General features: G+C 39.9%; 1 protein-coding gene and 1 long non-coding RNA gene across 11 annotated transcripts in view; one reads left to right on the top strand and one right to left on the bottom strand.

The window, feature by feature from the left end:
• The window catches only part of CIBAR1 (CBY1 interacting BAR domain containing 1), a 28,728-nt gene extending 13,856 nt beyond the window's left edge, over positions 1-14,872 (bottom strand). For 3 of the 10 annotated variants that reach the window (XR_010159628.1, XR_010159629.1, XM_054656881.2), the window contains exons 1-5: positions 13,479-13,568; positions 13,127-13,361; positions 11,978-12,001; positions 10,833-10,901; positions 4,640-4,744 (exon numbers count right to left, since the gene is read on the bottom strand). Coding sequence is in view for 7 of the 10 variants with exons in the window: in XM_054656881.2 (XP_054512856.1) it covers positions 4,640-4,744; positions 10,833-10,901; positions 11,978-12,001; positions 13,127-13,361; positions 13,479-13,513 (468 nt within the window). In the remaining 3 variants the exon portion in view is untranslated. Of the gene's footprint in view, positions 1-4,639; positions 4,745-7,006; positions 7,013-9,475; positions 9,616-10,832; positions 10,902-11,977; positions 12,002-13,126; positions 13,362-13,478; positions 13,569-13,908; positions 14,063-14,293 lie in introns of those variants that run through there. The other 7 variants (XM_054656884.2, XM_063817312.1, XM_054656887.2 and 4 more) reach the window with 6 other exon arrangements.
• Positions 14,563-19,183, top strand: part of LOC134810894 (uncharacterized) — a 29,645-nt gene continuing 25,024 nt past the window's right edge. Inside the window, exon 1 of the long non-coding RNA XR_010159632.1 lies at positions 14,563-14,646. This is a non-coding gene — a long non-coding RNA (uncharacterized LOC134810894). The remainder of the gene's footprint in view (positions 14,647-19,183) is intronic.

The raw sequence follows: 19,183 nt of genomic DNA, 5'->3' as shown, positions 1-19,183 counted from the left end.
TGGAGAGTCAGAACCCTAACAGACTCTGGTATTGATATCTCGTGCTCATATTTCTGGGAGTCTGCTAGGGTTATGGGAGTTTGCATTTAAATTGTAGGTTGTTGCAGAAAACAGAATTTATATGTGGAAAATTGTAACGAATCCACCAAAAAACTATTAGAACTAATAATCAAGTTTGGCAAGGTTGTAAGACATAAGTCAGTATACAAAAATCAACTGTATTTCTATACATTTGTGACAAGCAATCTGAAAATGAAATTAGGAAAACAAATCCATTTACGATAGCAACAGGAAGTATAAAATACTTAGGAAGAAGTTTAACAAAAGATGTGCACAATTTATATTCTGAAAACTACAAATAGTGTTTAAAGAAATTAAAGAATATTAAAATAAATGGAAAAATATCCCAAGTTCATGGACTGGAAGAATTACTCTTAAGATGTCAATACTCCTCAAATTGATCTACATATTTGATACAATCCTTGTAAGAACCCGAACTGACTTCTTTGTAGAAATTGACAAATTGATTCTAAGATTCATACAGGATTGCCATAGATCCAGAATAGCCACATCAATTTTAAAAAAAGAAGAAAGTACAAAGACTCACATTACCTGATTTAAAAACATACCATAAAGCAATGTTAGGACAGTGTGGTATTGGCATAAGGATAGACACATAGATCAATGAAAAGGAAAGGGAGCCCAGAAGTAAAACCACATCAACTGATTTTCAACAAAGATGCCAAGACCATTCATTTGAGGAAAGAATAGTCCCTTCAACAAATGGTGCTGCAACCAGACAGTCATATGCAAAAGAATGAAATTTAACCTTTACAAAATTTAACCATATATAAAAATTAATTCAAATGGATCAAAGACATATAAGGGCTGAAACTATAAAATTGTTAAGAGAACATACGAATAAATATTCATGACCTTGGATTTGGCAGTGGATTCTTAGCTATAACATCAAAGCACAAGTAAGAAAAGAGAGATAAATTGGATTTCATGAAAATTAAAAACCTGTGCTTCAAAGACACCATCAAGAAAGTGACAAGGCAACCCACAGAATGGGAAAAACTGCAGATTATCTGATAAGGGACTTCTATCTAGAATATATAAAAATCTCTCACAACTCAGAAATAAGACAATCCAGTTAAAATAAGGGTAAAGGAGCCGGGCATGGTGGCTCACGCCTGTAATCCCAGAGCTTTGGGAGGCGGAGGTGGGCAGATCACCTGAGGTCAGGAGTTCACGACCAGCCTGGCCAACATGGTGAAACCCCATCTCTACTAAAAATACAAAAATTAGCCGGGTGTGGTGGTGCATGCCTGTAATCCCAGCTACTTGGGAGGCTGAGGCAGAAGAATCACTTGAACCTGGGAGGTGGAGGTTGCAGTGAGCCGAGATCGCGCCACTGCACTCTAGCCTGGGCGACAGAGCGAGAATCTGTCTCGAAAAAAAAAAAAAAAGAAAAAAAGAAAAGGAGAAAAAAAGGGTAAAGGATCTCAATAGCCATTTGTTCAAGGCAGATATACACAAATGGCCAAAAAGCATCATCAGGCCAGGCACAGTGACTCACGCCTGTAATGCCAGCACTTTGGGAGGCTGAAGTGGGAGGATCACCTGAGACCAGGAGTTCAAAACCAAGGGGCAACATAATGAGACCTCGTCTCTATCTTAAAAAAAAAAAAAAAAAAGCATCATCATGGAATGTAAGTCAAAACTATAATGAGACAACTACTACAATAAAACTACTACTTCAAACCCACTAGGAGAACTACAATCAAGAAGTCTGATGAATAGCAAGTACTGAGGATGCAGAGAAGTTGTAACTCTCATATACTGCTGGTGGGCAAACACAATGGTGCATTCACTTTAGAAAATGGTCTGGCACTTCCTCAAATGCTTAAGCATAAAGTTACCAATAATCCAGCAATTCCACTCCTGGGTATATATCCAAAAGAAATGAAAATATATGTCTACAAAAAGACTTGTACATAAATGTTTATATTAGCATTCACAATAGCCAAAAGGTGGAAACCACCGAAATGTCCATGAAATGAGTAAACAAAATGTGGTATATCCATACAATGGAATACTATTTGGTCAAAAAAAGGAATGAAGTACTGATACATCCTACAACATGGATATGCCTTGAAAGCAGGCTAAGTGAAAGAAGCCAGTCACAGAAGTCAACATATTTGATGATTCCATTCTATGAAATGTGCAGAATAGCTCAATCCATAAATTAGTGGTGGCTGCTTAGGGTTGGGAGGCAGGCAGGGGGGCAAAAGCTAAACTGTACAAGGTTGAAGTGATGACAATGTTCTAACATTGAGTGGTGATATATATCTGTGTATACACTCAAGACCAGAGTTGCACAGTGAATTATAGTCCAATGTTTTTAAAGTGTAAGTTTCTTCCTGTCTTTTAAAAAATTTTTCTTCTGTGACCAAGAGACTTCCTGAAATCAAGAGACTTCCCTCTTTAGGGGGCACAATAGAGAAAAGCTCAGAAGCTCTTTTCTTCTCTGTGCACCCTCCACCATACAGCACCTTACTCCATCTCCTGTTGCTTCAGGAAATCCAAGGTAGCAGGAATTGTAGCTGGGAATGCTGCACTCACTTTCTCTGTGGGGTTTGGTACTGTGTAATGCTCAGGGAATTAAAACCAGCATCCAGGCAGAACATAGAAGTGAGCCCAAAGATCAGAATAGAGACAAATTTCCATGTGTAAATGAAAAATTTGCAGGTCTGAGGAACAATGATGGAGCAAGGAATCAGTTTCCCATCACTAAAGAAGCCTTTATCCAACAGTGGAATCAGGCATAGCTCACAAGTCTCCATTCCCATTTTTCAGGTTAAGGCTAATTAATTATCTTAATAATTCTCCTTCCTCCCTCAGTTTAAGAGGGAATGTCAGCAATTATAAAACTTTATACCCTGACCATACTCTCCTAGCTTGGTAAAGGAATTTGTCTCGGGACAGCCTCCTGAGATGTTCTTCTGCGGGTAGCAATCTACTATTACATAGAAGAGTACAGAGCCTGTGACTAAATTGAGCTCAGAAATCCTTTGAAACTATGACAGGAAATTAAAGAAAATAAAAGATGTAAATGAATACTGTTTCATGGATTTCAGAGATATATAATTAAGTGGCAGATAATGCTTATTTTATTGAAAGAATATAGCTTATGAAGGAAGATTTGTCAATAGTAGTAAAATAAAAACAAACACATTTAAAGCCTGTTACAGGAAAATCTTCAGTGAGCCAAAAAGAGCCTTAGATGAGTTTTAGTCTGTAAGATGGTCATAAGAGGTCCTTCAAGTGTTTCCAAGATGGTTATCAAAAAGACCTGCTGAATTTCATGATCCCCAAGAAAGTTTCAAATCTACATATGTGTTAGAATAAGGCAATTCTTGTGATTTTGTTGACTAAGATACCATATCATAGTAGATGCAAATTTACGTGGTTGGCTACTATTACCCTGTTTACTTATTTGATGATATGTAGTTACTACAAAATATTAAGCGATAAAAATTAATGACTGTATTATAACAGAAACCACAGATTAAAAAATTGGTTTATAGCTCCTATTTCTGGCTATTGTACTTTGGGTAAAATATTTTATGTCTCTGCTTAATTTCTTTCTTTTTTTTTTTTTGAGTCAGAGTCTCGCTCTGTCACCCAGGCTGGAGTGCAGTGGCATGATCTTCTTGGCTCACTGCAACCTCCACCTCCTGGGTTCAAGTGATTCTCCTGCCTCAGCCTCCCAGGTAGCTGGGATTACAGGTGCGTGCCATCACGCCTGGCTAATTTTTGTATTTTTAGTAGAGATGGAGTTTCCCCACATTGGCCAGGCTGGTCTCAAACTCCTGACCTCAAGTGATCTGCCCGCCTTAGCTTCCCAAAGTGCTGGGATTACAGGTGTGAGCCACTGTGCCTGGCTGCTTAACTTCATAACACCACCTCATCCTCATGGAATTGCTGTGAAGACTGCAAGAATTTATGTAAAGTGCCTGGCATATAAAAACACAATAAATGTTAGTTCCCCTTGATTAAATAGTATTTGTGATAAAAAGCTGAATATCTGGCTTCTGGTTGGAAATGTTGGTCTTTTATATATCACTGTTTCTACTAAAAAAAAAACCAAAATACATTTTATTTGTAATATTTTTTGCTTTTTCTGTTTTCTTTTTGTTGTTGTTGTGGGGTGGGGTGGGCAGGGTCTGGCTCTGTTGCCCAGGCTGGACTGCAGGGAGTGCAGTGGCGCAGTCATGGCTCACTGCTGCCTCGACCTCCCCAGGCTCAGGTGATCCTCCTGCCTCAGCCCCCTAAGAAGCTGGGTCTACAAGCATGTGCCACCACACCTGGCTAGTTTTTTGTAGAGATGGGGTTTTTCCATGTTGCCCAGGCTCATCCCAAACTCCTGGCCTCAACTGATCCACCTGCCTTGGCCTCCCAAAGTGCTAGGATTACAGGCATAAGCCACTGTGCCCGCCCCCTTATTTATCATATTTTCTTTATAAGGGGTATTATGGGCTAAAAAATTTAGAGTAATTTAAATTTTTCATTAATTTAAAGTAAAAAAATAAGGTTAAAAACATGTTTTGAACCCTAACAGTTACTTTATTACCTTTATATCCTTCATTTTCTGCCTTTCAAAGTTGTTAATAGTTTCCTCCAGATGACGACTTGTTCGGCTAGCATCCATTGCAGCTCTCTGTAATTCCGTTTCTGCCTACAAAAGTATTCCCCAACCAAGGATATAAAAAAAATCAAATGAGAATTCATTCAGTTGAGCCTACTGGTAAATTCTACCATTGCAGTACCGGCTTTTTGGCATAACAGTGTAAATTGTTAATATTATAGTTTACCATATATAATAAAATGATCTATGTAAGCACATGCAGAATAAAGAACTTTATTTAGTGATATGATTCACGATCTAGAAAAAAAACCCTAAGAACAAAAATTACCCCCAAATCCTTCCCTTTCTGTCTATAAAATAATTTTTTTTCCAGACACCCTTGGATAACCTACTGTAAAACCATCTCCCATATTTTCTACTGCTTCCCTCTATTTCACTACCTGTGCCATTTATCAAAAATTATTTTTCTTTTGTCTCTCTCTCCATTAGCCATTTCTCCCCTGAAAAGGACTTATGACTTAGTAAAAATTATTTCAATTCTCTCAATTACAGATTATCTCTTTTTTATTTATTTTTTTTTGAGATAGAGTTTTGCTCTTGTTGCCCAGGCTAGAGTGCAGTGGCACGCTCTCGGCTCACTGCAACCTCCGCCTCCTGGGTTGAAGCGATTCTTCTGCCTCAGCCTCCTGAGTAGCTAGGATTACAGGTGCATGCCACCACGCCCAGCTAATTTTTTGTATTTTTAGAAGAGATGGGGTTTCATCACATTGGCCAGGCTGGTCTTGAATTCCTGACCTCAAGTGATCCACCAGCCTCAGCCTCCCAAAGTGCAGGGATTACAGGTGTAAGCCACCGCACCTGGCCTATTATCTCTTACTCTTTATGCTTATCTCATAGGACTATTGTATGGATTACATGAAATCATCTTTGGAAATGACTAAGGAGAGTGGCACACAGTAGAGAGACAGCTATGAGAATTTCTACCACTGAGAGTTTGATTTTTGAAATCATTACAACATTGAGGTATTTTGGGTTAGCAGGTATATAACCAAAGACTCTTTCTTTCTACCTTGCTTACTTCTACTTGTTCTCCAAATGCATTAAATATTCCTAATTCTATAATATCCTCATCAGGTGGAATACCATATACACTACAAATATTTCAGCATGGGATTTCTACTTGTAGATTCTTCTTTACAAGACAACCATGTTACACTGCTTCTATTAATGCTTATTACAAAAAATAAATACACTAGTAACTAAAATTAGATGGCAAGTCTAACACGCTTGGAGATGTACTCATATTATCTGGATCTGTTCTGTCCAATCAATAGGTGGCCACTAGCCATATGGGGCTATTTTCATTAAAACTAATTAAAATTAAATAAAAAATTAAAAACTAGCTCCAAAGTTACTCTAGTTGTATTTCAAGAATTCAACAGCCATATATAGTCAGTGGCTATAGTAATATTTCTAATCTAACTGTGTATCTCTCTTTAAGCATCTCGTCTGCTAGAACAAAAGTTGCCCAAAAACATTTAAGAGTTTTTCTTAAAAGGTAACACAGAAATTTAAAAAGACACAGCCCAGTTTTCAGATTAAATTCTTCCTAATAAAGTTTTGTTTCTTGTGCTAATATTATATTTACTCAAAAGTCACATATATCATCATTTAATAATTAATCATAGAAAAAGTTTGCATTTGTTGTCAAAGTTCTGTGATAAGTAATACTGTGACATTTAGCTTTTGCTTTCTTTTTCAAGAAAATGTATAAATTGAAACAAGTAAAAGGGTTTACTATAAGGATCCATTTCTTGACACACCACTTTATTACCCACCTGTGACTGAAATTTTTCATAAAGGAAAAAATACATTTCAAAGAGAGTATAACAGCTTTTTCAATAAATTTATATACTCATAGAATTATATACACTTACAATTAGGTTATATATTAATTGTAACCATATATCAATTATGGTTACTTATGTAATTCAGTTCATTCAACTAAACATTTTCAAGATACGAAGTACTTAAAATTATATTCATTTATACCTCTCTGTGTTTGTATATACATTTACAATATGGGGTGTAGAATTTTTAAAAATCATACAAACTTTCAACTTAATCATAACCAGGAATCAAAAACATTTCTCTGTATTTCTGTGTTTGAGATTCTTTAAACCACAACTTCATCACAGGAAATTCAAAGATAAAATAGAGCTCCTTTGAAGACTTACTACTATGAAAAAATCTCTAACAGTTATTTGATACATGTTAACCTTGTGCTAATGAGAATATTCAAGCAGACTAATTCCTAATACTGTTTATTACACGACTGATGCAGCTTTTTACTTGTGACTACTTCCTTTTGACTCATGTCTTTACCCTCCTCATTTATTGATATTTTCATTTTAAAATTTAGAAGAGTAAGTAGAGTTGGCTAAATCAGGGAAGCATGGGGAAACAGAAGCCATAACTGGGATATGTGTAGCTTCATCTTCTATCACCCTCCAGCAACTACTATTTATTTCTGAAAGTCTCAAATCCCTTCACTTGAGCATAGCAACTCACCTAAAGTAACACATCCATTTTTAGCAAAGAGAATATAGATTTCTAATATTTCTTTTCATTGAAAATTCTTCAAAATTCTATAATATACCAACTTGAGTAGGAAATGCTTTGGATTAAAATACTAAGATACAACTCCATGAATACAGATATCAGTATATTAAATGGAATTAATTAAGAGTTCAAAATGATTTTTAAAAGGGTAAGCCAGATTGGTATTTCTCACACTGCATTACAGGAAGCTTGTTCAGGAGTCACCTGGAGCCCTACTTGGGGGGTGAGCAGGCAGAGCCGTGGGATTCTTCTTTTCCCTGTCCTCTCTATCAGAGGGACTCCATTTTATCTTACATATCAAACTTAAACATACTTCTACATAGATGAATTTTAAGAGTTTATCCTGGGAAATATGCCATAATACTATGATCGAATATTTGTATATTTATATTGACTACATTTGTATGTAGATTGTCCTTCATGTTTTGGTCTCAGGTTGTCAAAATACACAAGTTGCAGATCTTACCCAGTGAGCACACTGACTCACCTGTGGCAGTAATCTCTTAGGTTATATTTATTTCCCCACCATGTGAACCCACAGACCTGCTTCATCTGTGCTCTAAGATTATCTCCCTTCCACAGCAGTGTTTACAGCACAGCATCCAAGTCAGAAAAATGTTTGTCTTAGGAATAGATTCATTTCTGTGTTTACTGTAGACACCAGTACTCCTGATTCAATCTTGCCAACTACTCAGGATTCCAGATGTCTTCATGTATCACCACCTCCCCCACTCCAGGCCACAAAGAACAAAACAAAACAAAAAATTTTCATCCCTAGCTTAATTCTTAAACACTGGTGAACCCCCCCACCCACCCTGCCCCATAGCCTCTGCCTTGATCTCTAGTTATCAGTCATAAATTTTCCAGCATTCTCTGGTTTGTCTGACTTGCTTAAAACACAGATTCTATAATCTCCATTTGCGGATCTTATGCCACTATGACTATCTAGATATTTCTGTCCCAGTCTCCAGTGGGCACTCCCAGCCCTATGGCTGCCCATTTTTGTTTAGTACAAAGTTGGGCTTCTGTACCTTTGGTCCAAAGGAAGAAGGACCAAGCAACTGGCGCAGCCCCAAATCGCTGCTCAAGAGACTCCCCTCAGGAATGGAGGTGTTCTGGAACCTCAAATGCTCTCAAAGAGCCACTCCTCATGTGGTTTCTGGCTGAGCTGGGCAGTAACAACCTTAAGGAAGCAGGAAGGAGACATATAGAAGAAGGAATGGGAAAAAGAGGCAGTAGGGATGTTAGTGCTTTCTTTCTCTTTTTCTTTTTTTTTTTTTTTTGAGACAGTCTCACTTTGTTTTCCAGGCTGGAGTGCAGTGGTGTGATCTCAGCTCACCACAACCTCCATCTCCCAGGTTCAAGCAATTCTCTTGCCTCAGCCTCCCAAGTAGCTGGGACTACAGGTGTGTGCTACCATGCCTGGCTAATTTTTGTATTTTTAGTAAAGACAGGGTTTCACTGTTGGCCAGGCTGGTCTCGAACTCCTGACCTCATGATCTGCCTGCCTCGGCCTCCCAAAGTGCTGGAATTACAGGCGTGAGCCAACATACCCAGCCAGATGTTAGTGCTTTCTACACAGTCCTACCCATCTCAGTTGCTGGCAATTAGGCACTATTTTGTATGCTTTTGTTTACTCACGAACAAGGCACATTGTAGTTTAAGAAACAGTCATGTTTAACAGAAGAACCTTGTTATAGTAGACAGTCCTTTCTAGGTTTCTCTGTGTCCAACTTGGATCTTAATTATACTCTTAAGTCTCCTGAGGTTAACTGGCTGGAAGTCATGATGTCACATAGTTGTTTTATTTCTAAAAGATGAAGGAAATTAAATGGGAAAATTTTCTTTCCTTTTCTCAAAGCAGGGCATAGAGGACACTGATATATTAGGATTAACAATAGATCTTTAAGTTAATTGTAGAATTAATATTTAGTCATCACCATGTGAAAATAAAATTCAGAAATTTGAATTTACTGTTTATAAAAACATCTGAATTTTTTGTTTGTTCGTTTGCAAAGTCTACTGTGTAAAACAATGTAAGGGGATTTGAATTAGGTGGCGTAACCTCTTTAAAATTAGCCAATTTCTATAGTGAGAATTCCTAAACGCATTTCTTTTCAATCTTTATATTCAAATTCTCTACTCGTTTAATAGTAAAAATGCACAATTTCTATATACATTTACTTTTGTACTCCATACCTTAAAAATTTTTTTAAAGACCCAAATTCAAAGGATACAATAACATGTCGATCAGATGGGTTTCGCTGACGTGTTCTTTCTAACTGAGTTAATTGCTTAGCTTCTCGATTCCTTGCTGTGAGTGTTGCTTTGAGGTCATCCTGCAAATTGGCATTTTTTTGTTAGTAAAAATGTCTGACTTAAGAAAATTCAGTTTTAAGAATGGAAGAATTCTTTTAAGAATTGTTTTAAGAATGGAAGAATACTTCTTGTGTGATCCTGGTACCATTACCACAGGAATTACAAGTATTACATAATTAGTGTCTATGTATGTGAGAATGTGTTTAATATTCTCTCAAAATAATGACACAATTTCAGTGCAAAACTATTAACCATAATAGATATATGCATATAAATGTGTAATTTTGATTGCGGTAGTGGTTACATGGGTATAAACATTTGTCAAAACTCAATGATCACTTAAAATGGAAGAATTTTATCGCACATAAATCAAGGGCTCCCACCCCCCAGGCCTATTAGGAACTGGGCCAGCACAGCAGGTGAGTGGTGGGCGAGCTAGCATTAAGGCCTGAGCTCTGCCTCTTGTTAGATCAGAGGCAGCATCAGATTCTCATAGGAGTGCAAACCCTATTGTGAACTAAAGAAAAATTGTCTTCCACAAAACCGGTCCCTGGTGCCAAAATGGTTGGGGACTGCTGATGTAAATTATCAATAAAGTTAGTTTTAAAAATAGAACTCTCTCACACATTTTAAAAGTCTAAATGCTATCACCTGCTTTAAAGAAAAACTTATATTCATATAGTAAAGCAATTTCTGTCCATATATTTTTCATAATTATTTTAAAGTTTCCATAATAATGTCTATATTGCTACAGTATACTTAAGCTCATTAAAACTATTTCATTATTCTTAAAGATCTAAGTGATCTTTCAGAGTAAAAAGAATGACTATATACTACTTTGTATTTCTTTTTTTTTTTTTTTGAGACAGAGTCTCACACTGTCGCCCGTGCTGGAGTGCAGTGGCGCTATCTCAGCTCACTGCAACCTCTGCCTCCTGGGTTCAAGCGATTTTCTTGCCTCGGCCTCCTGAGTAGCTGGGATTACAGGTGCATGCCACCATGCCCAGCTAATTTTTTTTATTTTTAGTAGAGACGGGGTTTCACTATCTTGGCCAGGCTGGTCTCAAACTCCTGACCTCGTGATCCGCCCGCCTCGACCTCCCAAAGTGTTGGGATTACAGGCGTGAGCCACCACTCTTGGCCACTACTTTGTATTTCTTATTTAAAAAAACAATTGGAAACCTCATACTCTTTGCCAGAGTAACTCACAGTTAAGTGAGAAAATGGATTTACTTACCCGTTTCATTTTCACAATGGTCCCATAAGTTTTCAAGGGTTCAACTACTTTGGCTTCAAGTCTTTCAACCTATTGAAAATTATTAAAATTTTAAATTAGAACGTTTAACATTTTAACCTATAAATAAAAGGCTAATCACTAGAAATTGATAAGACTCAGAATCTAAACTCAAAACACATTAAAAACTGTTAAGCTGCACAGTACTAGTAAAAGTAGAAAAGCACCTGGTGAGCAAAATGACAAGAAAATGTCTCAGGTTTCCCGGGAGCTCATCCTGGCCATATCATCATCTTAGGATTACTTTTTTACCTTAAAGTAGTAGTTCAAGGGTATTAAGACAGTTCAAATTTTACTACAGCTAACATTTTCAGTGTGTTCAGCACAGTAATGGATACTTTGCGTATATTATCTCTGAACTGTAATAGCTCAACTTTTCAGAAAAGAAAATGAAAGCTGAAAGACAGAGCATCCTGGAAACATTTAAAGCAACATAACCTTGAAAAGCAAAAAAGCTTAGAGATCACTGTATTTGCTGCATTTTTTTTTCTGAGAAGCCATTTGTGAATTATCGAAGCCTACAGAACAAGATAAATGGTCTGAGTTGCTGAGCTGTCAAACTGTATGTCTCATCTCTGTTTCATTTAGAATTAAATAGTTTTTCTTAAACGTTACAGGTTTTAAAATCACATTTTGAGTAATTACTTCTTTTACAAGTAGTACTAGTGGAAGGCACTGAAGAGACATATTTTTTTAACCAAGTATTTAAATATAGCATAAGAAAAATAACTCTTGGACATTAAAATTTTTTTTCTCAAGATAGGTGACGTATTCAATTGCTTAAAATGGACATTTTTTAATAGCAGGAAAAGGGCTTTTTAATGATACATATTTATATAATTGACAAATACACTTAATTTCATATTGATTTTTCTTTAGTTTCTGTAAATGAAATGTATATGAATGTTTCATTTTAAAACATGTTAGGAAAATAAAAATCGACTTCTCATCAAGTATTCAAATATTAGGAATCCTAAAATCATGGATATTCAGGACAGTTTGCTTTACACCATTTCTTATAATCCATACTGATTATTCAGTTTAAGGATTATCTAAGTCTGTTTTCTGTTCTCCTTTTTGTTGCCTACCTTTTTGTCATTGTTCATTAGGACCTCCACCATTTGGTAAGCAAGGGAAATAAAAGGAGAACAAATGCAAATCAATTCACTTTGCTATTTGATAAATAGCACAAAGGTTTTCTACAAAGGGGCATTGAAATTATTGGCTAAAATAAGATTTTAGGATTACCTGTGAATATAAATTATCTTTGAAACATTAAGTCCCCAGTTATCATATATAATTGAGAGTTACTTGTTTATTACAGAAGTTTCATGACAAGAACTCCACATTTTTCCAAAAGTACCTCCAAATATGATTACTCTTCAAATTTGTATGGATAGCAATGACGAGTTCAATTTTTTTAATACTCATTCTGTTTTTTGAAAATTGAAATTCCCGTTTTAGGTTCTGAAAAGTACAAAAAAGCAACGCAGTTCTAACTGGGCAACTTCTGATAAGTTAACCTATGCCGTGAAACTGAAAATAAATACAAGTAAAAGTGCTTATTAAGTATTTAAAGGAAAAATATGGGCTTTTAGAAAGAAAACAATCACAAGGACACTTCTCCTGCTACCCAGAGCAAAAAGTCCACACGGTGTCTCAGTATTGGTTTGCTTCCATGATACAATTCATAGCATTTTGTTGTTGTTAGTAAACCATTGGTCAATTTTCCAGAGCATGGATGCAGCAATGATGTCTTACCCATTTATTAATAATTTATCCATCCACATTACCATTCCCAACATTTCCATCTCCAGTCATTCTTTAAAACGTACTTACGTGCCACACAAGACATTAAGTTATGCTTATTTTCTTCCCCCTGGGTACTATTCCCACTACCCCCAGTAAACAGCCACCCCTTGGCCAAAAGTTGGCAAATAAAGTGGGGAAATTCAAGTTGGCAAATAAAGTGGGGAAATTCAAGACCTCAAGATGCCCTAAAGGTTAGCTTGAAAAGGGTAAAATAAAACACAGAACGTGTTTTATTTATTAAAGACTCACAGACTGTGTGAGTCTTTAATAGACTCACACAGTCTTATAGACATGAAAATGTACGTTTTATCAAGTTTGCATCCACCTCTGCAGTTAGGTAGATTACAAGTGAAAGTTTCCACGGTTCCTTCATCCACTACTTCATGGCTCATTCATAACAATGACACTGTGATCTCACTCCATACCTCTGCTTGTCGATAATCCTGAAGTTTGGCAAACTCATCTGCAAAGTTCATCAGGCCCAGCTTTAAATGCGGGGTCTCTGTAGCAGCATACGCGTTAATTTCATTCACCAGGAGGTCTGCTTTGTCTCTCAGCCTGGCAGTTTTCCGCACATAGGCAGCGAAGATTTGGCACAGTTCTCCAAAATGCTTCTCCACATTTGAGACAGCTGTTTGCAGTTGTTTCGTTTGAGCGTTCCTAGGGAAAAGGTGACACAAAAGGCAAAACATTCTCGTTAGAGATGAGAAGGCTTCACGTTAATTTAACATGCAAACATTCCCCGGGCATTCTGCAGCTTTGAAGGCGTAAACCCACCGACCCAGCGTCTCCCGGCGCGGACTGCTCTCCATGGGGTCCTGACCTCACTATCCGGACAGTGTAGGCACAGGAAAAGGCCCAGGCCGGGTGGGCCTGGCCTTAACTGGGGAGGTGGCTGCTCCGGCTGCTCCGCGCAGCGCGGCTTGGGCGCCCGGCTGCCTCCTAGGCTTCCGCACTGCCCGCGGCAGTGTGGGGACCCGAGACCCGGTGGCGTAGGTGGGTGGCAGCCGGCCGGGCCCCGGGCTCCTCTTCGCCGCCGGCGGTGGCTGCAGCCCAGGGAATTAGGCCCCAGGTCACAGCGGGGACCGTGCAGCCTCCCACTCAGGGTCGGAATTCGGCGCAGAGGCCCCACGGACAGAGGCTTCCACTTCCCTCACCCCAGCCCTCCAGTGTGGGCGGCCCTGGGCAGCTGGGCTCGGGCTGTTACCGGTTTTCCAGGGTGCGCCTCATCATGCTGCCTCGCGCACGGCCGGGGACCTTGCGGGGGCCCAAGGACGGGGATTCCAAGGCGCCTGGGCGCGCGCTGGGGCGCAAGCAGCCGCCGGCAGCCTGAAAGCCCGCCCCTCGCGCCGCCGCGCCAGGCCGGGCGTTTCTATGGAAACGGGGCGCGCGCCCCCGCGGTCAATGCCCGAGGCTGCCTGAGCGCGGCTGGGGCTCGGAAAGCGCCAAGCAGGCAGGGACGGAGAGGGGTGATGGCGCGCCCACCCCTGCAGAGCCGCCTGCGCGGTTGTCCCGCGCGTCCCTGCCGGCGAAGGCTGTGAGAAGCACCGCGGGGCTACGGCGCCTCCATCCTCTCTAACAGCCGCGCTTACCAGACAGCCAGCCTCCAGCGCTGCTAGGCTACTCCGAGCAGGGGAGAAAAGACGCCGGTCCGCCGGGGACCAGGAGGGAGACGTGAAACCAGAGGCCCGGGGGCCCCCTCTCCGCCTGTGCGACTTGTAGTCTCGTACCAGACGCGTCCGCTTCGCTGCTGAATCTGAAAACGTGGGCTCTTGAGAGCTGCCCTTGGAAGGAGCTGTGCTTTCTGCCTCATCTTTAACTTTTCGTTTATTCAGCAAATATGTATCAAGTTCCGACTTCGTGGAAGAGATTGTGTTAGACACTGGGAATAATAGAAACATAATTAAGAAGCAGGGGTCCCGGACCTGAAGGGCCTGAGCGTCGGGTAAGGAGGCAACGCTTACACCGAACCTGTGCTGAGATAAATAACGAATAGTTCTGGCTCTTAGAGTTGGCCTGGGGGAACAAAAATTCAAAAAGAATAAAACCCCAAACAAACAGGAGGCTCTCCTTTGTCCTTTGAATGCCTCTGTCCCTTTGACCCTCCTGGCCTTAGCGTGTGCTGCTTTTCCCAGTAAATACTGCAAGGACTCCATTCAGACTTTGTTTATTTATATATATATTTTAGATGGAGTCTCGCTCTGTTGCCCAGGCTGGAGTGTAGTGGCACAATCTCGGCTCACTGCAACCTCCGCCTCCTGGGTTCAAGCGATTCTCCTGCCTCAGCCTCTCAAATAGCTGGGATTACAGGCGTGCACCACTATGCTGGCCTGATTTTTTGTATTTTTAGTAGAGACGGGGTTTCGCCATGTTGGCCAGGCTGGTCTTGAACTCTTGGCCTCAAGTGATCCGTCCCCCTTCAGCCTCCCAAAGTGCTGGGATTACAGGCGTGAGCCACCGGGCCCGGCCTCAATTCAGACTTTATCTGCTTCAAGAAATCTCTCTGGGATCCTCCCGCACTTCACTTTTTCAGGCAGCGTTAGGGCCTTGCCCTAACGCTTTGGGACGGGGTCCTAATACTGTCTGAAGGAGCGAAGTGTTGGAATGCTCAAACAGTACACTTTGTTGATTTTGTACTGCCTCCTGTACCCTAGACTTTGAACCCTTTGAGACAGAGGAAATGTGATTTTGGTCTTGTATTCCTCGCTGCCGTGTGCTGCTGATTAAAAGTTTTTATTTTGTACAAATAGATGTCCTCAGTCCTTTGTTTTGAACTTCCCCTATTCGCTTGTGTTACAATGTGTACCTCTCTTTGCTCCTTGCATTCGCTCAGCATGTTATTGGTTGGATGCCTGGTGTGTTCCAGGTATTATGCTTGGCTTTGAGGTTGGCACAGTAACCTAAGGTCAGAATAGTCTGTGCTTTTAGAGAGCTCACAGTCATGTGGCAGTGATAGAAGCTAATCAAACAAAGATGTGTAAAATTGCCACTGAGGTATGTGCTACTGTATCCACTTTTGCAGTGTAACAAATCACCACAAAACTTAGTGACGTTTTACAATCGTTTGGCTAGCTTGGGATTCTGAGTGAGCTGGGTGGTTCTTTTACCTTGCTTCTGCTCAGTTGGGCTCTTACTCACCTTTCTGGTCAGCTGGCGGCTGGATGATCTAAGGGGCCTCACTTCTGTGTCATGGCATTGGCAGGTCGTCAGCAGTGGCCACGTGTTTCTTATTGTCTAGCACCTCAGCCAGGCTTCTTTCCATGGTTTCAGAGTTCCAAAACAGTAGAGCAGGACAAGTCAACTGCACAAGTGCCTTTCAAGTCTCTGCCTACGTTATGTTTGCTGATACACTATTGGCGGATGCAAGCCATGTGGCCTAGACTAGAGGGATCAGAGTGAGAGGGCAGTGGAAATGTTACGGACGGTGTGGTTGGTAGAGGAATTGGTGGCTACTTTTCCAGTCTACTATTAGGGGAAACTACATGGCAGCAATTGAGTGTATAATTAATATAGAGGTTTGGTTTGAACTCGTCAGGGAAGGACTTCATTGAGAAAGTGACATTTGAGCTGAGATCCAAAGAATAGGAAGGAGTCAACTAGGTGAAGAGGGAGTGAAAAACAGTCCCGAGAGAAGGACAGTATTAGCAGTTTGCCCCCTTGCCTCCCCCAGCCTCATTCCCATCTCTACCCAGAATTTCATATCTCAGAAAATGATGCTATTGCCCAGTTGATTGTTCAAGTCAAAAACTTAGGAGTTACCCTTTCTTTTCTCCAGTCACATGGGCAATTCCTATCTGTTCCATCTCCAAAATATATCCTGAATCATTCTTCATTTTTTTCTACATCCCCGTAATCCAAACTACTACCACCAATCATCCTTACTGCAAACCTCCCTTACTAGTCTCCCCATGTCCACTGTTAAACATCGCAGTGTGAAATCAAACATTAAATCAGATGATGTCAACCCTCCAAAGCCTCTCAGTGTGCTTCAAATAAAAATTTAAATCCTATTCTGGCTATTAAGGCTTTATCTCATTTCCGCTTACCCATCTACCTTCTCTTGCTGCCCCACTGTGCTATAGACACATACCATATGTATGTGTGTGTGTGTGTGTGTGTATACACATATGTATATATACACACACACATATGTATATAAGCTTCTCTCTCTCTCTCTGTGTTTATCTATAGATAAACTTATCTCACAGTTAGTTCTGTGTTTGTAATTCTCTCTGCCTGGAATGCTCCTTCTTCAAGTCCTCACATGGATGGCCCATTCATATAAAATTGTGCTTAAAAAACACCTATGAGTGGGGCTTTCTCTGATCACCAAATGATTCTTTCACCCTGTTTTGTTTCCTTTGAAGCACATGTCACGTCCTGAAATTAACCTGTTTATTTACATGCTATTTCTGTCTTCTCCCATCCACGTACTAACCAGGCTGGACCCCACTTAGCTTCCAAGATCAGGCATGTTCAGGTATGGCTGTAGATCTATTTCTGTCTTCTGTGACTAGAACATATTCTCCATGAAACTAGCCACGTTGTTACCTGTTCACTTTATATTCCCAGTACAACCTCAGTGCTTGACTCATAGTAGAAATTCAATAATTAGTTGAGTTTATCAATGAATAAATAAATAAATGAGTGAAAACCCCATGACAGAGGGAACACAGTATGTGTGAGGACATGGAAGAAAGCTGATGAAGGTGGAGTGGAGGAGGTGGCATCATGTTCTGTCTGAGATTTAGTTGGAGGGGTAGATGGAAACCAGGTCATATAGGGCATTTTGGCCATGCTAAGGAGTTTAGAGATTGGTTCTCGTATTAGTCAAGGTTCTTTAGAGAAACAGAACTAATAGTCTGTGTTTGTAAATATAATATAATATAATATAATATAATATAATATAATATATAATATATTGTGTAATTTTATTATAAGGAATTGGCTGAAGTAATTATGTAGGCTGAGAAGTCCCAGAATCTGCAGTTCACAAGCTGGAGACCCAGGAGAGCCAATATGTCATTTCAGTTCAAGTCCAAAGGCTGGAGAACCAGAAGAGCTGATGGTTTATTTCCCGTCTGAAAGCAAACAGGGTGGACACCCAAGGAAAACAAATGACTGAGTCCTACTGGGAAGGCTAGAAAAGATGACGTCCCAAGTCAATCAGTCTGGTGGGAGCAGTTTCCTCCTACTGAGACTTTTTTCCTATTCAGGCCTTCGATTGACTGGATGAGGCCTGCCCACATTAGGGAGGGCACTCTCCTTTATGCAAATTTTAGTCTCATCCGTAAACACCCTCACAGACATGCGGAATTATGTTTGGTGGAATGCCTAATGACACATAAAATTAACCATTACAATCATTGTCTTTGTATCAATGTGAAGCTATTGATGTGTTAAAGCAAGTTATTTATTGTGTAGCTCTTTTTTTTTTTTTTTTTTTGAGGTGGAGTTTCGCTCTTGTTTCCCAGGCTAGAGTGCAATGACGTGATCTCAGCTCACTACAACCTCCGCCTCCCGGGTGTATAGACGGGGTTTCTCCATGTTGGTCAGGCTGATCAGAAACTCCCGACCTCAGGTGATCTGCCCGCCTCGGCCTCCCAAAGTGCTGGGATCTATTGTGTAACTCTTAAAGCTGTTAGCAAATGCTTGGTAAATGGTATCATAATTGTTGAACAGAAGCATATTGAATTATCCCTCTTCAATCTGTACTCAATATATGGAAATGAAAGTGCTCAAGGAAACTTCCTCCTAAGATACGGGCTCTTGATTTTACTCTTCTGTCAACAGATATCTAAAAAACATGCATTAACACAATTGTTCTCAAATCTTTTTACTACTTGGAGGCATGTTCTTTCTTATAGGCTATACTTTTTCCAAGGACACATTATCTCATCAAAGAGGAGCTGGGGGCCTGGGAGGACAAGTGCCTTGGCCAGAATTGCATGATTAGATAGCAGAAGAGGTGGAACTGAATCTTTGTCTTCTTTCTTCAATGTTCTTTCCAGAGTACCAGGATCTCTTTCTCTCTTAAAAGTGATTTTTTTTTTTTTTTTGCAAATCAAAGCCGCAATGCAATACCACCTTACTCCTGCAAGAATGGCCATAATCAAAAAATCAAAAAATAATAGATGTTGGCGTGGATGTGGTGAAAAGGGAACACTTTTACATTCTTGGTGGGAATGTAAACTAGTACAACCACTGTGGAAAACAGTGTGGAGATTCCTTAAAGAACTAGAGGTAGCTCTACCACTTGATCCAGCAATCCCACTCCTGGGTATCTACCCAGAGGAAAAGAAGTCATTATACAAAAAAGATATTTGTACGTGCATGTTTATAGCAGCACAATTCACAATTGCAAAAATATGGAACCAGCCCAAATGTACATCAATCAATGAGTGGATAAAGAAAATGTGTATATATACCATGGAATATGAGTGGAATATGAGTGGATTATACTCAGCCATAGAAAGGAACAT

This window comes from Pan troglodytes, chromosome 7, assembly GCF_028858775.2.
Source record: "Pan troglodytes isolate AG18354 chromosome 7, NHGRI_mPanTro3-v2.0_pri, whole genome shotgun sequence".
NCBI lineage: Eukaryota > Metazoa > Chordata > Mammalia > Primates > Hominidae > Pan > Pan troglodytes.
Note: the sequence above shows the minus strand (reverse complement) of the source record. Positions and strands in the feature narration are given on the sequence as shown.